Source organism: Periplaneta americana, chromosome 16, assembly GCF_040183065.1.
Source record: "Periplaneta americana isolate PAMFEO1 chromosome 16, P.americana_PAMFEO1_priV1, whole genome shotgun sequence".
NCBI classification, from domain to species: domain Eukaryota; kingdom Metazoa; phylum Arthropoda; class Insecta; order Blattodea; family Blattidae; genus Periplaneta; species Periplaneta americana.
In genome coordinates, this window is record NC_091132.1 from 8,698,577 (window position 1) to 8,721,414 (window position 22,838).

The following is a 22,838-nucleotide window of genomic DNA, read 5'->3' on the forward strand; positions in this document are numbered from 1 at the left end:
TGTGAAAAAGATCTGGTCTAACAAGTTTTACAGGAGCCATGAAGAGCACGTCCACCACTAGAATCCTACCTCTAACCATTCCATGCACGAAGCATAAGTAACTGCATGATCTATGTGGCTTTGATTGTATAAATGGCAAAATATTCTAAAAATACTTGCTACTTGTTAAATTATTTGTTATGTTTTCTTTCTTCTAAGAAAAATGGTGTTTTACTGCGATGTTGTTTGTTGTCTTATTGTTGAGATTAAAATGTAATGTAATTTATAACTTTCAAATCTTAGCCTTATTTGAAATTTAATGCAGAAAAAGAAAAGCCATATTGAGACTTAATTTATGTTTACAAAACGAAAATTGTTTGTAGTGTGTTTGATTAAATACTTCTGTATTCATAATATGTAAAAATTTTCAAACATGTTCATTATACCACCAGTAATTGAGACTGTGTTGTTTGTTCTGTGTACTCTCTTTTCCAAGTAAGGTTTGGTGTATGACTTCACAGTTCAGGATACTTAAGCAGCAGCCTATGTGTTGTTCTCTATTGTTCTGTACTGTCTTTTTACATATGGAAATTAACTATATAATCTGGTTGGAAATTTTCATTTTATATTCATTTGTACATAATATGTGTGTCTTTATCCATATACATTGGGCAAAAAAAAAAAAAAAAAAATTGGATCACTTTGTAAAAACAAAATCAGAATGAATGAACACAATATACATTAACATCGTTTTATGAATGTGTTGTGGTTGTAGCTCCTATGCCTTGACAAAGAAGTCATTCACCATGTTGCACTCCAATATTTTTGTATAATGTTATCTTCTTGTAGCATTGCTGTGCTGCATCTTTTGATGTATTCCATGTTCATCTGTATCACACAATACACAGGCGGATGTATGGGAAATTCCTATCCTGTGCAGGTGACTTGCACAAAGTCATAACTTATCAACCTGAACATCGCAACAGCAGATTTACATGACCCTTGGGGGATTATGACTATCAAAACAGTACTCATCCACTGCTGTGGAGTAACGGTTAACATGTCTGAATGTGAAACGAGCAGGCCTGGTTTTAAATTCCGGTTGGGACAAGTTACCTGGTTAAAGTTTTTTCAACCAATTAAGAGCAAATGCTGGGTAACTTTCGGTGCTTGACCCTGGACTCATTTTGCTTGCATTCTCACCTTCATCTCATTCAGATGCTAGATAACCATAATAGTTGATAAAGCATCGTAAAATAAATGAGTAAAAATATATAATACATACTGAACATTTTTTAAGATAACTTGATTGTTATTTATAAATTCTGAACATTAAATTCACACATCTATACACATTTTTGGAAATGTGTATGATGTTTAAGAGGTTATAAAATGCTACTTTATGAATCACTTTCCACCCTGAATGCTAGACTTTATGCTTTTTGTTTTATTGTCTTGACCAACATTAAGTTTTACAGAAATGGAGTGGAAGCTATTGCTGGATTATCAGTTTTTGGAACAATTTTTGTCACGAGTAAATGTTTTCGTCTAGTTTCTCTTTCACATTTGAAGGGTACAATGGAAAAAAAGGTCACATAAAGCAAATTTTTCAGTAGAGCAAATTGTAAGTTGAACCTTGATCGTTCTTTCATACATTGCTCAAATTTAAGCTGCGTGTTTCTTGGACGCTAATGGTTTATGCTCAGTAATATTTAACATGATGATGCGCTCACATTTTAGTTACCTATTGGTAGTAATAACTCATTTTTCACTTTTGGTGAGCCCTGATTTTTTTTAATTCTTACCCTTCATTTGACAAGTAAGATGCCTTTTAACTGAGAAGAAAAAGTTGCAAGAGCTGTTATATTGATTGAGGATGGATAGAGCATTCATTTTGTGATTAATGCCACCAGTGCGTTCTTTGGGAGTAACTTAATGGAAACAATGAAGATAAAGAAAACATTGACAGTGAAATAGTGAATTTTGTAGTTTACCTGTAGAAAGACTAAGTTCTGCATTCATAGCACACATATTCTGAGATTTCAACTTCGTGCAAAATAAATTGAGAAAACCTTCAGGGTTAGGAAAAGCTACATAACTTCAGGCTGCAAATTATTTATTAATTAAAAAAATAAATGAATGAAAACTAGATGTTAAGCAAAGTTGTACAAATTCGATTTTTCAAATTATTTAGGTTCATTGTTACTTTAACTTGTTACTACTACTTTCTTCTTGTATTATAATTATGGTTATTTGTTTATTCCTTTATTCATTTATTTATTTATTTATTTATTTATTTATTTATTTATTTATTAGTTTGTTTATTTGAGCTAGGATTTATATTTGGATGTACAACATGTTTTATTGACATATATATTTTTTATTCAGTTAGCAGTACAGTTTACAATATATTCACATGAATTGTATTTCTATGACTGTGATAGATGGGGGAACTGAAATATTCTATGATTGTTCTGTCACTTCTTCAGTCAGAGAACATGAAAGATGAACAGATTCATGATAACAAGAACGGACATCTCAGGGATGAAGAAGATGATATTAAAATTCAAGGGAGAACGATGATGAACTTTGATGCTAAAAGTGATATTTTCGAAACTGAAAATATTTTTATTGCTCAAAAGGTAAGAAATGTTCTCCCCACTCTTTTGTGTGATTATCAAAATACCGAAATTTATTTTGGAGTCAAAATAAATTACTATATATTTATATCCAATTTGAAAAAATCTTATTTAAATGATGTTTATTTTTAGGAATTTCCTTCTACTTCATCTGTTCAAGAATTGTTGACAGAGAGAGAGGAACCAGAACTGAGGAATTTAATAGAAGAGGTACTGCTGTTATGAAACTGTGTTCTCTTCTTTTCTTTAACAGCATATATTTTGTAATATTAAATAATAATTCGGATATTAATTATATAATCGATATTAATGATTGATTAATGACAATTATCATTAATTAGAGTTTTGATTATTTTATGTTCTTTTTTTTAATACCTACAGGAAATATTGCAACAAAAACGTAGGAATCTACATTACATTAGGATCGAATTGAGCAGCAAATGTTTCAATATGTTATTGAGGAAAAAAATGTACAGAAAGTATTTGATTAGAACTGAGAAAATTGACAAAATGATGACCTTGTGCCACCATATAATGCAGCAATGCTATAGACTCTTCATGTCATGCCCTAGTTAAATGTTAAAAATTTACAGTTGTTTCTGATAGTTGAGTCTCCCTCTTCAGAATTGTAAACATTTCAACAAACATATTACAGTGTACTAAGCCGCTGTACTCTCATCCAGCTAAAAAAATTCGTAATTGCTCCAGAACTAACAGCAGTATGAATTAGACAAAATTGCTTAGACATTGTCCTTGAAATATTGCGAAATTGGCTCCCTCATTTTACTGGCATTATGTAGAAGTAAGTCTTTTAACTAATACTCATGTAGAAGAGCATTTTTTTGTCATAAGGGAATCGGATTCAGTTGGTAATTTCTCATCTCCTTTCACGCAATTATAGGGATCCGATGAATCTCCTGTCAGTTTTTAAATATCAGGAAAATTTGTCAGATTCGTTGCTTGTGGAGGGAGATAGAGGAGTTGGTGTATTGGAATTCTATTCTCGTACTGTTGGGAGGCCTATTCCATTCATTTCCTATCTGGGTTCTGAGTTCACTGTAATTTGGATATCAGACTATGCTGTGGTCGTAGGAACTGGAGCAGTCAGTACTGGTAAAACAAAATGTGAATATGAATGACACTCATGAATACTTATGATGACGAGGATCTGGTGCCATAAAACCAGAAGCTGAAAGGTGGATGAGACTCTAGCTTTGGTTAGCAACCCATCTAGAAGACGGATACTCCAAAATAAAACCCAGATACTCTCTGTCAAGAGGTTAGCATCTGGGTTGGTAGCCAATTATTACTCAATCTTCTCACAGTATGCAGCTGTATGGATTTAATAGACAATGAATTTAAAAAAGTAATATCTAAAATTATTAGACATAATATTGTACAGTGAAACCTGTTCAAGACGGAAGTGACATGGTCCTAATTTCTTTTCCGTTGTGGACAGGTTTCCGTGTTATTCAGGTGTGAAGTTAAAATGGAATATTTTATCATTTGCATAAATGAAAAACAAAATGGCATGCCGCAAATTGTAGGAATTACAAAATATTCCGTTTAACACTACTGCTTGTCACTTACTTAACTGGTGAATGATCGTATGAAAATCTCATTTCGTGTATAAATTGAATTGTAACTCACTCATTAAACACTGTAAAGTTTATTAATTACACTAAATTTAATATCTAACACTACATATAATACTGTATTGTATAGCACAGCACATTATTTAATTTGAAGCCTTGAATTCTGGATTATCTAATCTCTTTGCCAGTTCAAGGGTTTTCTTTGCAGAATAGGTCCAGAAATTTGCATGATCTATGAAAGGGCAAGAACAATCCACTCCCACAACAGTTCATTTATTTCTATGTAACCAGTTGTTTTCTCTTTCCTTTTATGTCAGCATTATTGACCACAAGCCACTCACTCATGATACGGCCTTTATTTTTTTAAAGTGTTAAATTACACCTGAGTTTTCCATTCATAAATTTCAACATTATTTTCCATACTCTTCGTTTCTCATTTTCCTCGATAACTTTTACTTCATCAATTAATGATAGTGCAACATTTTTACGCAACTTTTTTTTTATCACGAAATCGCTAATATACTTGCGTTCTACCCAGCTACGACAGTATACAGGAGTGAAGCATTGAACATCTTTGAAGGGACTCGTCTGCCTAGTCAATAGGGTAATAAAATTTATGACCACCAGGCCAGCACACCCTCGCACCCTCAAAACTTTTACAAAGAAAACTTGTTTTTATTTTAGTGACCTACTAGTATTTCGTACATTCCTTGAAAGCACATACTGTTTCAAAATATAGTTTACATTAAAGTAGTGTGTCCAAAATATTATTTCCGTTTTGAATAGTAGCAGACAGTTTCCGTTTCCGCGTGGGACAATTTCCATTTTATTCAGGAAAAATTATACATAATACATATGAATTTTGCTGGGACCAATAAATTGTTCCGAAATAGACAGGATTCCGGATTATTCAGGTTCCGATTTGAACAGGTTTCACTGTAATATATGGTGTAAGAGGGTTTCATTGAAAACAGTCATTGTGTTGAATGCTGAAACAAAGGATAAGTAAAGCAGTACATGTCGTAAGAAATGTGACAGAATTTCGTATCTGGAATGAGTATGTATTTAACATGTTACGATTTATGAAGAAAACAGGTTTTTAGAACAGAACAATTAGTACAATTAAAGTGTGAAATAATGGGTTAAGACTTGTTATATTCTTGTCATATATCATTCTGTGTGAACATTACTGTTGCTTGCCACTTAACATCCTTAAACAATTGCTTGCTTTCTTGGTTGCATGCTTGTTTTTCGTTTACTTGGTGATTAATGTAATAAGGCTGGTGATAGTGGCTGTTATTATTTCTTCTGCTTGCTTATCGCTTTCTTGATTGTTTGTTCCGACTGATTAATTAATCAAGTTGTTTAATGATTCATAAGTAGGTTACCTGGTCAACACTATGATCAATTTTATCCAACCTGGATTTAATCTCTGATGAGAATTTATATTTGTCCATCTCCCAGCACAAGTGGATGTGTGTCTCTTGTGTTGGTGTTGTGTTTACTAGTGTGACTGCATTGTTGGGTAGTTCTGCAATTTGTGAATATTTGGGTCATAATGGGGGGGACATACATGAAGTAGATTCTATTTCCTGAATTAGAGGGGAAAAGTATATGATTTAATTGAAATACTCTGTATTGCAAATGATAATTTTCTTGCTCATCTGAAAATGTGTGTAATGACACATTATGCATTGCACACCCTACATTCATTCATTCATAGTGTTCTGCCCAAGGGCAGGTCTTTCACTGCAAACCCAGCTTTCTCCAATCTTTCCTATTTTCTGCCTTCCTCTTAGTCTTCACATATGATCCATATATCTTAATGTCGTCTACCATCTGATATCTTCTTCTTCCTCGAACTCTTCTCCCGTTCACCATTCCTTCCACATAACTTACCGGCACAGTCAATTAGAATGCAGGTTTTAATTGACCATGGTTCAGACTGCGCTCACTTCCTGATTATTCTATTGCCTGTGTTCAGTTATTTCAGTATACAAATTTTACAGCAATAAGGTTAAGGTTATGATTTTCAAGCGAATTTGTTTAAATGAGCATTTTGTTTGTTTTGTAGGAACATGGAGATAAGCCAGAAGAAGGAAGAGATTCGTGGCATGAGGACTTGAAGTTGAAAGAGGCGGAGGTGAGTGATTATTGTTACACTTTATTTACCGTTGATGAATCGCAAAATAAACGGCAAAATTATACAGAGACTACAAATCGCACACATTGCCAACGAAAATAATACAAACATAATTAAATGCAAATTAAAAAAATTAACGGAACCTAATGCCTCTACAAAGTTAGAAGCAATGGCCAAGAGGAAAAGAAGACTAGCAAAACAGAGGGAATGTTTGTTAATGACATTCATTTGTTCACAGAATCTCATATTCTAACATTCGTGAAGGATGATGATGATGACACTATGGTAATCATCACAGTGACAATAATGACGATGATGACAGTGGCAACATAATGAAACATGAAACCATTTTAAGGGTTAGATATATTCACACATACAAATCAGGTATCTGACAAGAGATCTCAGTCTTATCACAAAATCCCGAAAATCCGATGTATAGTAATAAACATATGATTTATCATGTCCTAATACAAAACAGATATAATTTTATTCTTCATAAGTGACTTTCACTACTTACCTCAGTCTTCAGAGATGAGGCATTTCTTTTCTTCAACTCCATTAATGAATCTTCAAGCTTTTTGAATACTATTTCCTGAAATAAACAAAATACAATTATTTACAATTGCCTCTGGCTGCCATCACACTCATAGACTCTCTTGTAGCAGTAAATTGTAAGCTTTCTTTATGATTGAAAATGTAGCAGTGCATGTTTCCGTTATTTACAGTAATAACTAATAATAATAATAATAATAATAATAATAATACTTACTTAATGGCTTTTAAGGAACCCAGAGGTTCATTGCCGCCCTCACATAAGCCTGCCATTGGTCCCTATCCTGAGCAAAATTAATCCATTCTCTATCATCATATCCCACCTCCCTCAAATCCATTTTAATATTATCTTCCCATCTATGTCTCGGCCTCCCTAAAGATCTTTTTCCCTCCGGCCTCCCAACTAACACTCTATGCATTTCTGGATTCGCCCATACGTGCTACATGCCAATAATAATAATAATAATAATAATAATAATAATATAATAATAATAATAATAATAACAATCCATTGTGTGACAGCTCATGAAGAACCAGAACCGACCAGTCAGCTGCTGGCCTCACATCTACATGCCTCAGCAGAAGTAAACGATCAAATTTGCCACTAATTGGTGTAATGTTATTTCCTCAGGAACTAAAAAAATGTTCTGTAACACTGTCTGCACGAAGTTTCTTTCATGAATGCCTTAGAAATAAAGAAAATTCGTTTTTCGCAACTTTAACACACAGTACTAATTTTAGTCTAAAATCTATTGATTATGCAGCCAATAAGAGTGGAAAATTCCACCCATGTGGAGTGGTTAGCACGTCTAACCGTAAAATTAGTGGGTCCAGGTTCAAATCCTAGTTGGGACAAGTTACCAATTAGGTTTTTCCTGGGTTTTCCCTTAACCCATTAAGAGCAAATGCTGGGTAACTTTCGGCTCTGGACCCTGGACTCATTTCACTGGCATTATCACCTTCATCTCATTCAGATGTTAGATAGCCATATCAGTTGATAAAGCATCATAAAATAACCAACTAGCCACCAGCATAGTTCAGTCGACTGGGGCACTTGCCTGTCAATCAGGAGTTATACTCAGGCATGGGTTCGATCCCTGCTTGGGCAGATTACCTGATTGGGTTTTTCCGAGGTTTTCCCCAACTATAAAGCAAATATCGAGTAATCTATGGCGAATCCTCGACGTAATCTCGCCAAATATCATCTCGCTGTCACCAGTTCCATCGACGCTAAATAACCTCGTAGTTGATACAGCGTTGTTAAGTAACCAAGTAAAAAAATAATAATAAATTAAAAAAAAAAAAGTGGAAAACCAGCTGAAAAAGAGAGTGAGAAATTGACAGGGACAAATACTCAAATGACACAGACATGAGAGAGAAACTGAGAAAGAGGGAGGTAGGAAGAGACATGAAGAAATACAGATGGAGAGGGTAGGGAGTGGGTGGTGATTGTGATGAGGGTGGAAGAGAAGCTGGGTGTGATGCAGATGTGACAACAATCATGATGATATAGTTTGGATGGCAGCATTGTGGTGATGATGGCAGAGGTGCCTGTACTAGTGTCCCTGATATTCAAGTACAAAAGTACAAGAAGGTATAAAAAAATAATTTCACTTGTTATTTGGCTTTTTTTTTATACTACCTAATGTACCGTCATATATCTGAGAAAATATGGATTTATTTTGTAATTGTTGCAGATTGCTGACCTGAGAGCAAAGCTCCAAGAAGCTGAGAAACTTGTTGACGATCTGGTAAGTATTATCTGTGGTGTGGAAGTTGAAGTAAATGTACTATTTAACTTACTAGTCCCATCTTTCAGCTTAGGAGATCTGATAAACAGATCACAGTGAACATTAGGTTTCCTAGTTTTACTTTCTGGAATCTTTTTTATCCTAAATACCTATCACCCTTATTTTGATTCGAATGCATAACTCTTGGGTCCAAGGACAGGCATGTTGAGCCACTAGAACGCCTTTAATGTTAAGGTGAACGACCTTTTAACATTTTCGTTTCTTCAATATTTTTCAGAGAAATGAAAAGGAAGCAGTTGAAATGAGAATGAAGGAAACTGAAGAGAAGCTACAAGATGCCAACATGAAATTATCAGATGCCGCAGAAAAGGTAGATATTACAACAGTCATGATACGAACGAGATTTAGGGTGATCCACAAGGAAGAAATACTCTAGAATTACACTTAGTGGGACGTAATAAGAATGACATTCCATAATGAAGTGGAAATGAATTTAAATTTAAGTGTTCAGGAATCTTGACTACATAATTCACTTGGTAGCAAAAGTGTGTTTTTTTTTTTTTTTTTTTTTTTTTTTTCACTTGATCAATCTATCATTCATTTTTCATGATTTTGAGGTCTCTTCTATTAATTTGGTGTTTGCTTTTATATCTATGTAATCTATTCGGTTTGTAGGAGGGATTCTCTGAATTTTTTCTCTATTTTAATGTTTTGTCAACAACTCTTCTGCTTTGTTTTTGAAATACTTGTATCTGTTTACAGTCACCATTTTTTTCTTGGAATCATATATGGTTTTGTTTATTAGTGGCCAACTTTTCCTACAGTTGTACAGTCTGTAAGTTGTGCTCCTCTTCTGGTGGAATAGAGCTTATAGCAGCATGTGGTGTTTTGAAGGGTAGATTTTACTGCCTTGTTTAGTGTTCTCAATATGTTCTTTTGACATATTTCTATGTCTGCTTTTTTTTTTTTCTTGCTGGTTGTTCATAAAGAGAAATATTCAGCTATACAAAATGTGGGATGATGTTTCCTCTGCATAATTACATTTCCTGCAAGTGGGGTTGTCAAGTCCTAAAAGGTGAAGATGTCTCTCTAAGAGGTAGTGCCATGTTAAGATACCAACAGTTTCCTGGAAAACTCTAAAAGTGCCTTGTCCCTATTAAGTGTAGGTTTTTGAATGAGCTCTTTGGCTTATCTTCGATCCTTTGTCTTCGTGATTCTTAAGCATTTCCTTGTTGATAACTACTACAGGTTCAGGAACAGTGGACCTTTGTTCTGCATCCTTCTTTACTAGTGAATCTGCAATTTCATTGACTTCATATCTTTATGACCTGGCACCTATTTGGAGGGACATACTTTCCACTGTGTTTATCCAAATGTGTATCAGTTCGCAGTATATCAAGCTTTTACTGTGTGAATATATGTGTCAGTGCTTCATTTGGGCCATGTCTATGTAAAAATGATTGTATTTTTTATTTCAGGAAATTGTATTCAAAAAGCTTGAAGATTCATTAATGGAGTTGAAGGAAAAAAGTGCCTCATCTCTAAAGAATGAGGTAAGTAGTGAAAGTCACTTATGAACAAGAAAATTAGATCTCTTTTGTATTAGGACATGATAAATCATATGTTTATTACTATACATCGGATTTGTGGGCACGGAAAGCTAAGAATGCTCATGAGTATACTAGATTGGATGTGGTGTCTGTTGGGAGGGCTTCTAGGTCTGATCTACAAGTCTCCCAGTTCTAACTGTAGGTAAATGGGTCACATGGACTGCAACATGAATCTTGTAAACTGTCCACTTACCTGTAACTTACGGTTAAGACCGTTAACAGTATCAAAAGAAAATACAGACAATATTTTGTTAATGGTCACATACACCTCTAAGAGTAGGAACAGATCAGATCTAATCTAAATCAGTATTTCTCAGCTTCTTTGATAATGAGCCCCCCTTTTCTTCACTTTAGTTTAGTGTGGGCCCTTGGCCTAAGATGTAGAGTAGAACAGTGATTCTCAACCGGGACCACAGCCCTTTTGGGGACCAAACAGTAATGAAAGGATGAAATGAGTGAAATTTCTATTTTCTACACTTTTGAGCTAGAGACTTAATTTTTTCTATACAGCAGCCCCTTGTTATTAACATTAATGTCCTCTAGCTTCCTTAATACCAATTGAATACTTTTTGAGTTTTACATATTTTTTTTTAATTTTTCAAAATGTATCCCACAAAATAAAAGTTGTAGGCCTGAAATAATTGTACAGCATTTTTTTACATGCATATAATTTAACAACAGAGTCATAATTTGAATTTTGACTGTATAAGTGACCTGATAATCAGTTTAAAAAAATAATTTCTTTAGTATCTGAATAATATATTTTATTTTCTACTTTTAAAAATATTTACTTTATCCAGAAAAAAATCTGTAGTTTTGTTAACCATACTTTTTCGGAACATGCAGTAAAAATTTCAACTTCTTAGCATGAAATTTGTTGCCAGCCTATAGCACTGTATTTGAATGTGAGTAAATGCAGCGAAAATAAAAGTTTGGAAAAATTACTTTAAAATGTCGATTTTCCATCACGAGAACCATTTGTAATTGTGAAATATAACCTAAGCATGAATTCCAATGGTGATTATGTTAATAAAATTGGCCGACATATAAATGAAAGGTGAATTATTATTTTTTCTGCAAAAATCAAAGGTGGTTTTTTTTTTAATGACCAAGTTTCACTCATTTTCTCCCTTCATGGGGAGCCATAATCAAAATAATTATTGTTGTGAGTTTTAAATTTAATATGATATTGTTTAATTATTTGCATGATTAATAATTTAAAATACATTACAAGTTACTCCAGACCTACATTCATTAACAATATCGTACTGACCTGATTCTAATCCATTTAGATCGTTGTGATATTTTCAAAATAAACCAGTTTCACACTGCTATATTCTACATTCTACATCTAAGGCTAGGGAGCCACACTAAAGTAATATGAGAAAATGAGAGGTTCTAGTCATAAGATTGAGGAAACTGGAGCAGAATGTAGAAGAGAGTATATAAAATTATGTATCAATTTAAAAAGAAAACAATTAAATTATGTCTTTATTCAGTGCAAAATAGTCGTATGTTTAAATTTTCATAGAACAGCTTTTAAAAATCATTATTACTATTACAGTATATATGTATTTTTAATATTATTATTACTATTATTATTATTATTATTATTATTATTATTATTATTATTATTATTGTTGTTGTTGTTGTTGTTGTTGTTGTTGTTCTGTAGACCCCTAGGGGTATTCAAGATGTCCTTTCATATATTAATCCTATCAACCATCTATAAATAATTAATTAATTTAGGTGTGAGTTATTCACTGTGAAAATACTGATTGCTTGCTATCTGAACAATAGCCATGAATGAACACACAAAAAGAGATGTATTTTGGAAGGACAGTATTCACCGAGAGGAAAAAAACTTCCTTCAATCTATCCCCTATAACTTTAATTTGAAATGATGTGTAAATCATGGCTTTCCTCAATCTGTGTATGTAATTTTAATAGTACAACTTCATAAGGTAACGAAGTAAGTAGTATTATTTTTGTTTCAGAAAGGAATAAGTGAGACATATCGCAGAAAATGTGAAGTTCAGCAGATTGAATTAGATGAAATAAAAGCCGAACTCATGGTTTTAAAAGAAAAGGTAAGAAATATTAAGTCATTATTTATAATAAGTTTTTGTTGTTTTCATTAAAAGTGTAATCCTCTCGCTATATTAATTATGTCTGATTTATGTTGAGTGTCTGTTCATGTTTTTGCCAATTGTTATTGCTGTCTCCGAGATTTACAGTATATATAGAACACGTTGTATATAAAATTCTAATAAATATGTGAAAGTAATGTTCTTTGAGTCCTGCGCCGTGGAGTCGCGGTCTAAGGCATCCTGTCTAGGACTCGCGTTACGGAATGCGCATGGTTCGATTCCTCATGGGGGAAGAAATTTTCTCATGAAATTTCGGCCAGTGTATGGGACCAGTGCCCACCCAGCATCGTGATGCACTTGGGGAGCTACGATAGGTAGCAAAATCCGGTTGTGAATACCAGCTATAACGGCTGGGGGGATCATCATGCTAACCACACGATACCTCCATTCTGATTGGATGATCGTCCACCTCTGCTTCTGCATGTGGGTGTGAGGCCAGCAGCCAGCTGGTCGGTCTAGGCCCTTCACAGACTGTAGCGCCACGGATTATTATATTAATGTTCTTTGAAAATTTTACCTTCGTCCACAATTTTACATGCATTTGATTATCCATAGAAATGCATATGTACATGGTCGCTCATTGAAAGGGGCAAAGAGGATCGTGAATCTTCCCCCTCCTCTGGCTCTGCAATATTTACTTTTTAGGTTGGTCTATTTTTTTTAAATAAGTAATATAATATGTTACTAATAACACATTCAGTCATCATTCTCTTACTTAGCAGTTATTTTGTGGAAGACATATTATAAAGATTGTACTTGGAAAGGAGAGCTTTAGAACAATTTTCTAAAAGCAAGAGAAATCTGCAGTTGCTTCTTTTTTTCTGATAAATACTTACATTAGAGTTATTTCCAAAAAATTGCGTAGTTTAACAGTTCTACTTTTGTTTTGTTGTTTTCAATTCAATTTGAAGATGTAACATAGTTATTCTGTTTTTTTTTTTTTTTGTACGAGTATGTATAGATTTCGTTTTCAAAATTTATTTTATTACAAAGAAATTGCTTTCAGTTATATTGCTAAAAATATATTTATTTTCTTTGCAGTCAGTTACCATAATTGTATTCTTTGTTAATTATTTTTCAGCCACATTTTTATGAAAACTTGTGTTTGAAACTTTTAAATAATTGGCTCATAAAAATTATATTTAGATGCTTTAAAATTTCTTTCACATGATCAAATTACTTAGCATTTTTCATTTTCTTTGGGAAGACTTCATACCACTCTGGCACCTGAGACTTTGATCAGACCTTCCCACTTGGAAAATATACATAGGCGCCCTTTTATATATATATATATATATATATATAGAGAGAGAGAGAGAGAGAGAGAGAGAGATGAGCCGTTCAGAGCAGAAGTGGTGTAAGTCAAGAATGGGTAATGAGGTTTAAAGTAAATATTCTGTAAAATGTAGCTCAAAGTAGCAATTAATATTCAATTTATTTAAACTATTAATAGTCACTGGATAGCAAGAAGGACATATTAATTGCTACTGTGCGCTGTATTTTACAGAATTTACTTTAAACCTCATTACTCAATTTTGACTTACACCACTTTTGCTCTGAACGGCTCACACACACACACACACACACACACACACACACACACACACAGTTCCGCCAAATGCAGGTCTTTCACTGCAAACCCAGCTTTCTCCAATCTTTCCCATTTTCTGCCTTCCTCTTAGTCTCCACATATGATCCATGTATCTTAATGTTGTCTATCATCTGATATCTTTTTCTGCCCCGAACTCTTCTCCCGTTCACCATTTCTTCCAGTGCATCCTTCAGTAGGCAGTTTCTTCTCAGTCAGTGACCCAACCAATTCCTTTTTCTCTTCCTGATCATTTTCAGCATCATTCTTTCTTCATCCACTCTTTCCAACACAGCTTCATTTGTTATTCTGTCTGCCCACTTCACACATTCCATTCTTCTTCATATCCACATTTCAAATGCTTCTAGTCGCTTCTCTTTACTTCGTCATAATGTCCATGTTTCTGCTCCATATAATGCCACACTCCACACAAAGCACTTCACTAGTCTCTTTCTTATACTTGTTTTTTTTAAAGATGGGACATGACAGGACCGTTGCGATCGGAAAAACAACTGAATATTACATAGTGTGGTAGGCCTGTTGCTATGGTAACAACGGTTGAGTTGCCAAACTTAACAGTTCCCACGTGGTGAGAGCTTAATAGCTCTCTTGGCTACATTTATTGTGCACACAATGTTAGCATTGGTACGTTTCGTCTTTGATTCTCTGTCGATTTTTGTATTGTTTTCTTACCTTCGCATCAGTTGTCAGTGAATGTTTTAATGTCAGCCATCTTAACGACAATTGCTAGCTTCTATCAGCTGGTAGCGTGGTAATCCATATTGGCAACATGGCACTGTAGTTCCAAGCTCGGCTGCTTAACTGTCATGTCCCATCTTTAAAAAAAAAAAGAAGTATAGTTCTTTTTTCCAGAGATTCACAGAAGATTTTCCTTTTTCTGTTAAAAGCTTCCTTGGCCATTGCTATCCTCATTTTGACTTCCTGGCAGCAGCTCATGTTACTGCTTATAGTACAGCCCAAGTATTTGAAGCTGTCCACTTGCTCTACTGCCTCATTTAGCATTCACACATTTACCTTCTTTATTTTTCTGCCGACAATCATGGTTTTGGTCTTGTTTGCATTTATCCCATTCAAGAATAGGATTCTTTGATGTGCCTTAAATCTGCAACCCAGGCCTTTCAGCTTTACTTCCCATGCTATGAATTTTTATTATCCTTAAAAATGCATTGTTCAGGTCGGCTCCAGTGACAACCAAGTGGCGTTGCATGTTTTTAACAAAGAAATTAGCACTGTCACAATTACTTATGATTTGCTTGATATCTGTATTGGCCTTTTTTTTAGGAAGAAGAATATGAAACCTTGAAGTCTGAAATGGAGAAACTAAAAACTAATTTGTCTTCAAAGGAAAAAATAGTACGTATTAATATTTTATACAGTATATATAGTAAACCGAAAATGTTTCATAATGCTGTCTTACTAGTCGATTCAAGAGCTACAATACAAGCAATAGTATCAAACAAATTGTCTCTTACAAATAAAATTAATGAAATCCGAAAACTAATAAAAATACTAGAAAACTTACAGAAGAAAATGCACTTCCAATGGATACCATCACATGTTGGCATAAGTGGGAATGAAATTGCTGATGAATTAGCAAAAAAAGGCACAAAACTGCATAGACAAAACAAAGTTTTGAGTACACACACATATTAGGCATCAAAATTAAAACCAAATCAGAAGCAGAAATACTCCATAAAATTGATCACCAATCACAAGGGAAAAAATGGCCATATATCAACAAACTTTGGAAAACATATACTGTAGCTTAAAACCAAGACAAGAAGCTGTTGCTGTCTTCAGATTGAACACCGGTCATGACTGCCTTGCAGCACATCTCTGCAAAATTGGAATCCTTAATACTGAAGAATGCTCCTTCTGCAACTTACCAGGTCCATCTATGGGAAGAGAACATCTATTCATATGCACTGCACTGAACAAGGAAGCACAACGAAATAAAAATTTCTCTCAACTTTATTGGGAACCAAGAAGCAAAATGGGTTAAATGATCCCAAATTGCGACCATTAGGGAACAACAACAACAATTATATGTATATATATATATATATATATATTTTTTTTTTTTTCCATTTTTTGTATGTAGAAATATCATTGCTGCAACAACTTAAATTCGAAATTGGTTTTAGAAAAAATGGGGCCCAAATTTAAAAAAAAAAAGTACCAGGATGTAGTAGTTGACTAAAATGGATGTATGTCAGCCATTTTTAAACATAAATTCAAAATCTCTTTGACATTTTACTCCTAAAAGTATATTCTTTAAAATGTCTGTAGCACAATTTTCATATTTCAAAATTTTAAGACAAACGATTGACTTACATCTTAAAAATGAATTTTAGAGGTACTTTTGTGGAAATATGGAGGGATATTTTTTAAATGCAATGAAATAACAAATTTATATTTCAGAGAAAAGTTTCTTAATAGCCTAAAGAATGTGTGTTGCAAATATCATGTATGTAGCTTTAATACTTCTGAAGATAAATAATTCTTTTTATGGAAATGTAGCAAAAAGTTAAAGTTACGGGAAATTGCAATTGAAGTTTGGTGTCATTTGATGAAAATCCTGTGCACCAGAGCTTTAAAAATGGCGTCATAGCATTTAACAAGGCCATAAATGAGCATTATATTCTTATATATCAAAGATTATTTTAAACTGATTTTTTTTTTAATTCATTGCTTTTCCACTGTATTTAACCTTTGAAAACCATGTGCACGAGAACTTTACAAATAGCGTGACAGTAGCTATCAAGAGCATAAATACGCATTCAATTTTACATATTATATTTTTCACATATCGAAGTGTATTTTAAAGTAAAAATATATACATATTTTGAAAATTGATTAGTTTTCTGCCACATTAAAGTCATCCTCTCCCCTTAAAATCTCATAACACAGAATTTCATTTGATAATAACATCTTTTAATTGTATCTTATTTTTTGTTTCGTCAGAGTGCCAATCATCAAGAAATGATAAGTATTCTTCAGGATTCTGTAAATATGGCACAAAAGGAACAGCAACAGCTTCAGGAGAAACTGGAAGTTAGTGTAAGTTCAAGTTGAGACAATAGCTCTTTTCAGTTTCCACATACTTTTATGACATTTTATTTCACATCTTTAACTTTTTTTGTTTCAGGCATCTGAAAACGAGAATTTAACACGTTTACTTACAGAAGAACAAGCAAAGGTACTGTCATATGAATGTAATAATAATTTCAAACTTATGTCTCAATATCATCTAAATTTTATTTAACACTTCTTACCATTGTAGGCTGCCTGCGAAGACAGAATAGAATATCAAAGAATACAATTGAAGAGTTTATGGTATGAATATCACAATTATGTTAAGGATGATTTCATTATCTAATCCTGTAGATTACTACAAACTTTAGCATCATTTTTATTAAAATTGATAAAAAGAATAATTATCTTGGATACTGTCATTATTTCCTTAATTTCAATAGGAACAGCAATAAATTTTGCAGTAACGTCATTATCTCACCATTAAGAGTAATCTGATATTTATCTTTCTCCCCTATATGCTTCAATTTACTTCTATACATGCAGGGTCCAGCATAGGAACAGGTGATTTTTAAGAAGCGCAAATATCTCACAGCACAGTTGAGAGGCGATAAACTGCGAGCACTTTCTGTTGCCAATACAGTGCCATTTAGTTATCATGGAAAGGTGAAGCGTTGCACAATGTACTTTTGTAATTGAAAGTTTTTACAAGTTTTGAGGCTATTAGACATGAATTTCGTCATTTTAATACATTATGGTGCCATGATTCCATCCCATCTGCTCATGCAACTTACATTTTCATCCATACAGTATTCAGGTAGTACATTAATTGAAACATCGTGATATTCTCAAATGATGGGCGATTTGTGAGGAGATTTTAAATCAGATGGATGAAGCTGAAGACTTCATTGATATCTAATGAAGCACATTTCCATCTCGGTGGTAGTTCATTCAAAAAAATAAATGGCAGACTATATACTATATGATCACCTATGTCATTTTGAAAAAAGAATTGTGAGTCAATGACACCTATTTTTAATTGCCTGTTCATCTGCTGGACCCTGTACTAGTATTCTGACAAATTTTGATAACAATGAAAGGTAATAATATAAATCAATTTATCTTTTAAAATCTTAAATTAGAAATTGCAAATAACTGACTCAGAGATTTGACAGTGTGTAAAATGTATTCAAAACAATAGTAGAAACGTGAATGTACAAAGTAAAAAGAAGTGTAAGATTGTGATCACATACAACTTAATGGTAAAACACAGAGTGAGAAAGTAAGTGTAATTTTACGTCGTGTTTATTGTTACAGTGTGCAAATCTGCAAGAAGCATTATTAGCAACTAAACAGCAGCTGGAAGACGTTCAGGGATCTAACAGTAAATATGAAGTGAGTGTGAGTTCTGGCATGTCCTGGGGATGGCCACACAGCCAGAGAAATGGCCACATTAACAAGCGGACCGTGCATGATGTTTAGCTGTATGGTGTTGTTACTCGTGAGTGTCAGATGCAGTATTGAATGCCAGTGTAGTGGCTCTAAACTACTCGCATTAGCGATGAATATTGCATATGATTCTCAGACTATTAATCGTATGAAGAAACTTACTTTTAGTGCCTCTGTTACCAAGTATTAATATGGTAGTTTTGTAAGTAATTTGTAGTAATTTATACTTAACACCTTCAGCTCAACAAATCTGTTATGCAGTTTGTGATGCATAATATCCAAATCATCTGAAATCTTTCAAATATTTAAAAATGTGAGGTGCATTCAGAAAGTAGGTACCATTAACAGAATGTACTAATTTTCTTCTATTCAAGGAGAAAGTACAAAATTATTTTTGTGAGTGGTTATTTTATTTGAGGTGAACTATATTGTTTTAATGTTGTTGAAAACAATTAATCATATTATCAGTTCTTACATGATTGGTAGTAAAATCTCTGAAGATGTAGTTACAAAGTGCATCTGTACTCCAGTAGGAGTGACTTAATAACGGCAAAGTGTTCCTCTTGCCAAGTAATGGCAAAGTGTTCCTCTCGCCAATGTATGACAATAGTATCAGAACTAGAGAGAAGCAAAATCGCCCTTTTTCCCTGTTTCACAAATTGTGAAAGAGCAGAAACTAACCCTCAACACATACAGTATTACTACACTATGTGCAACTGAAGAAAGTCTCTTAAAGAACCCCTGGAAAATAAAGTACTGAATCTGCAAATGCTTGTGTCACTGATCTGGTTAGATCAGGGTCTGTGAAACAACAACAAAATATCTGAATGCAAGACTGAAATTGCTGTATGTAACTCCCTACAGTCCAGACCTGAATCTGCATGAGCTTTCTTACCAGTCAGAAGTTAGTAACAGAGAGACAGAGAGCTTCTTAAGTGGTCATGTATACCATTGAAGGGCTAAAAAAGTTTATTATTATTATTATTATTATTCAATCATTCCGATGTTATAACAGCTGTCACCATCTTCCAGAAACCAAACGCCACTCCTCTCTGTTCATCCATTGACCTGGCTCAATTCCTTGAGCATCCATAGCTGCTAGTACGCCCTCCATCCAAGTCTTCTTTGGCCATATTATTATTATTATTATTATTATTATTATTATTATTATTATTATTATTATTATTATTATTTTATTTCATTTCATTGAATAGACTTTTCTTAGTAAAAAAAAAAATTAAAATCTCAAACATTGGGACGTGTCTTTCGGTCTAGCCCTTTAAATTTTTTCTGATGACACTAATTTCCTAAAACTTAAATTTTTGTAATCTGTTTCTCTTATCACGCCTAACTTCTTCCTCTTTTTTTTTTTTTTTAAGATAATATCATTTAACGAAATTTTGTAAAACAAAATTGACCTTTATTGCTGTTTTATCTTCAAAGGTTTTTTTTTATACATTTTAAACAAAAAAGTTAATTTATTTAGTTCATGGAAAAAATCAGAAAAGAATATTTCTCATTGATGTATATTAAAATTAAATGAATTTAAATTCTATTAATATAACAAATGTTTCCTGTATACACATTTTGCCCACTCTAACCCTAAAAAGACGAGCCCCTCTGATACGTGAACGTGCATCAATGGGAATACCTCACTGCACCTGAACCGTAGTACTTAACATAATATGTACACACAGATGTCTTCATCATTCTGAACTTGTTTTCTTCCACCATTTTCTTTGGGTGCCCAAAAAGATGGAAATTACTAACGGCAAACAATATCTAGGCTATAAGGACATGGGAGATACAGTAGAATTTGTTATATCATCATTTTCATGGCATTTGCAGTATGGGTTATGCATTGTTATGATGTAAATATCACTGGATATGTAGGAAATATAGGAGTTTTCTTCGAATTACCTACCTTAAAATGTCCCAAAGCACCACAATTTTCGCTGCTCAATTATTTTTTACCATCAAAATTGAATGACTATTAAGTACTTCACTTTTCAAAAGTGGGTATCATCATTTAAAACTGCCAGTAATCTGCCCACTGTGGTTTCTGGACATACACATCAACCATCTCACCCTCTGGGATGATGGGAACACATAATTGGATTTAATTTCTGAATTGCCTAGTGCATTTGATGCCATAAAACACAATAAATTATGTATGATTATATAAATCGTATATGATTACGTCAAAGTGTGTTATTTATTTCCAGATTATTGAACAAGATATAAATCTTAAGTAGCAAACTTGTTACAAATCAATTTCTGTAGTATGCATTCCAGCAGTTGCTAATTTTTGCAGCTTCGGTTGAATGCTTTGCTGTTGTTCCTGTACAGCAGAAGAATATTCTGTGAGCAGATGGAATCTTTTGTAGGTTACAATTATGTTTCAAAAGTTAAGCATCAGAGTTATAGAAGCCAATTTAGCATTGCATCATTGCAGTACAAACAAAGGCTTTAAATGGAACTTATGTTCTTTGATTCGCTTATAGTGGATTAGGGATATGTATTATTCAAAGCTTTATTAAGTGCTTATTGTTTGAGTTTAATTTAAGCTTATTCTACAAGTAGCCTATATAGTAATGGATTTTGAAATGAAATTCCTATTTTATCGCCACAATATGAAGATTATATATTGAACTGTGTTCCATAAATCAACACCTCAAAATCTGTGCTTCAGTGGCTGACTATGATAATATCTTTGAAAAATATTGGAGTGCAAGAGATCAAATGACTTTATTGTCAAACGCCTGGCATTAGAAAACAACAACAATTTATATATTTACTGCTTGTTCTTTGTGGTTGTCAAATATTTTTGTATTATTCAGGACTTTGATTTTTAGAGAAAGCCATTATGGCACCATTGTTGCAATTTATGTCTCTTGTTACAAACCCAGCATCTTTTGTTGTGCCCTGGTATTTTACACTTCAGACGTTTGTTTTTCTCCCCCAAGGATATAAATGCCAACTTCTTGCTCCTAACATAACATTTTGAAAATAATTTTATCTTGAAGTTCTTAGCGTAGAAATTGCTTAAAACCCAGCATAGATATGTTGTAGTTCGATATACAGTAATCAAAAAACTACTCTAAAATTGTAATATTTGTTAACAATTCTGTATAAGCTGTGCATTCTCTGCAAAATTCTCGTATGAGATTGATCTGATTATAGACCTCTGCTTTTCGAGCAGTGTTGCACTGAGGATGGGACCTGTAAGCAGTTTCTTTACATCAAATAAATTAATTCACAACTCCCATTTATGTTGTTGTTGTTTTCTAATGCCAGGCGTTTGACAATAAAGTCATTTGACCTCTTGCACTCCAATATTTTTCAAAGATATTATCATGGTCAGCCATCGAAGCACAGATTTTGACGTGTTCCGAATCCATTTCTTGGTTTGAGTTGCACAATGGGCAGTTAGGGGACTGATTTATAAAACCCAAACTTTTTTCCACATTACTGAATGATGGACGATACAGTCACATAAAACTTCTGTGCATACGGTTTTAGATAATTTGTTTCATATTGTGATCATACAAAATATGAAATGAATCTCAAAATCTGTTACTATTATGAATACAACACTGATTCATATCATATGAACCCGGTATTATTTTATTTATTTAAAAGTACCTTAAATGACTATAATCATAAAACCAGAAGTAGATGGATGTGAGTAACATATTTTTGCCTGCATTTACTGTTATTATTAACAAACCCTAAATTCTATGTTCTTGTAAGTAAGCTCGTGAATTTTGGTGATCCATGATGTAATGTATCTTTATTAAAATCATTCCATAGTTAATATGGTCTATATGAAATATAAAAACAAATGTTACATCAGCATTTGATTGTAGAAATAACAGTTATCATATTTTTATTACTTGGGTTTTGATGTATAAGTTCACCATGTTTTCAGGGCTATTTGGTTAAATATATAAACAATAGAAAAATAATTCAGTATTGTAAACTGTGGTTTTGAGTTTAAAAAATTAAGAAATATTTTCAGGTGTGGAACATGGCTCGTAGTAAACGTATTAAAACATAATGGGTTCAGGAGATTAACTACAGTAAATTCTAATACAAATAGCGTGGTAAATTATATAAGGCTTAACCTTGTCTGATTCAGCACTTACTGTATATCTTAACTAATTTAAGCTTTTGTAACAAATACATTTTTTTAATAATATATACTGGAAGTATATTCCTGTATTATTTATGTAACATTGTAAGAATACTTACATGACGGTTTAGAATGTACAATTTACATCATGGTTCTGATTTGAGAGTACACTAACAATATGTAATTACTAACA

General features: G+C 33.2%; 1 protein-coding gene across 12 annotated transcripts in view; it reads left to right on the forward strand.

Annotated features, from left to right (window-relative positions):
- LOC138716307 (uncharacterized) overlaps positions 1-22,838 on the forward strand; it is a 113,466-nt gene that overhangs the window by 29,080 nt on the left and 61,548 nt on the right. For 10 of the 12 annotated variants that reach the window (XR_011336633.1, XM_069849251.1, XM_069849253.1 and 7 more), the window contains 11 exons: positions 2,469-2,621; positions 2,751-2,828; positions 6,288-6,356; positions 8,606-8,659; positions 8,937-9,029; positions 10,138-10,212; positions 12,267-12,359; positions 15,310-15,381; positions 16,993-17,088; positions 17,177-17,227; positions 18,379-18,456. Coding sequence is in view for 11 of the 12 variants with exons in the window: in XM_069849251.1 (XP_069705352.1) it covers positions 2,469-2,621; positions 2,751-2,828; positions 6,288-6,356; positions 8,606-8,659; positions 8,937-9,029; positions 10,138-10,212; positions 12,267-12,359; positions 15,310-15,381; positions 16,993-17,088; positions 17,177-17,227; positions 18,379-18,456 (912 nt within the window). In the remaining variant the exon portion in view is untranslated. The remainder of the gene's footprint in view (positions 1-2,468; positions 2,622-2,750; positions 2,829-6,287; positions 6,357-8,605; positions 8,660-8,936; positions 9,030-10,137; positions 10,213-12,266; positions 12,360-15,309; positions 15,382-16,992; positions 17,089-17,176; positions 17,228-18,378; positions 18,457-22,838) is intronic. The other 2 variants (XM_069849249.1, XM_069849254.1) reach the window with 2 other exon arrangements.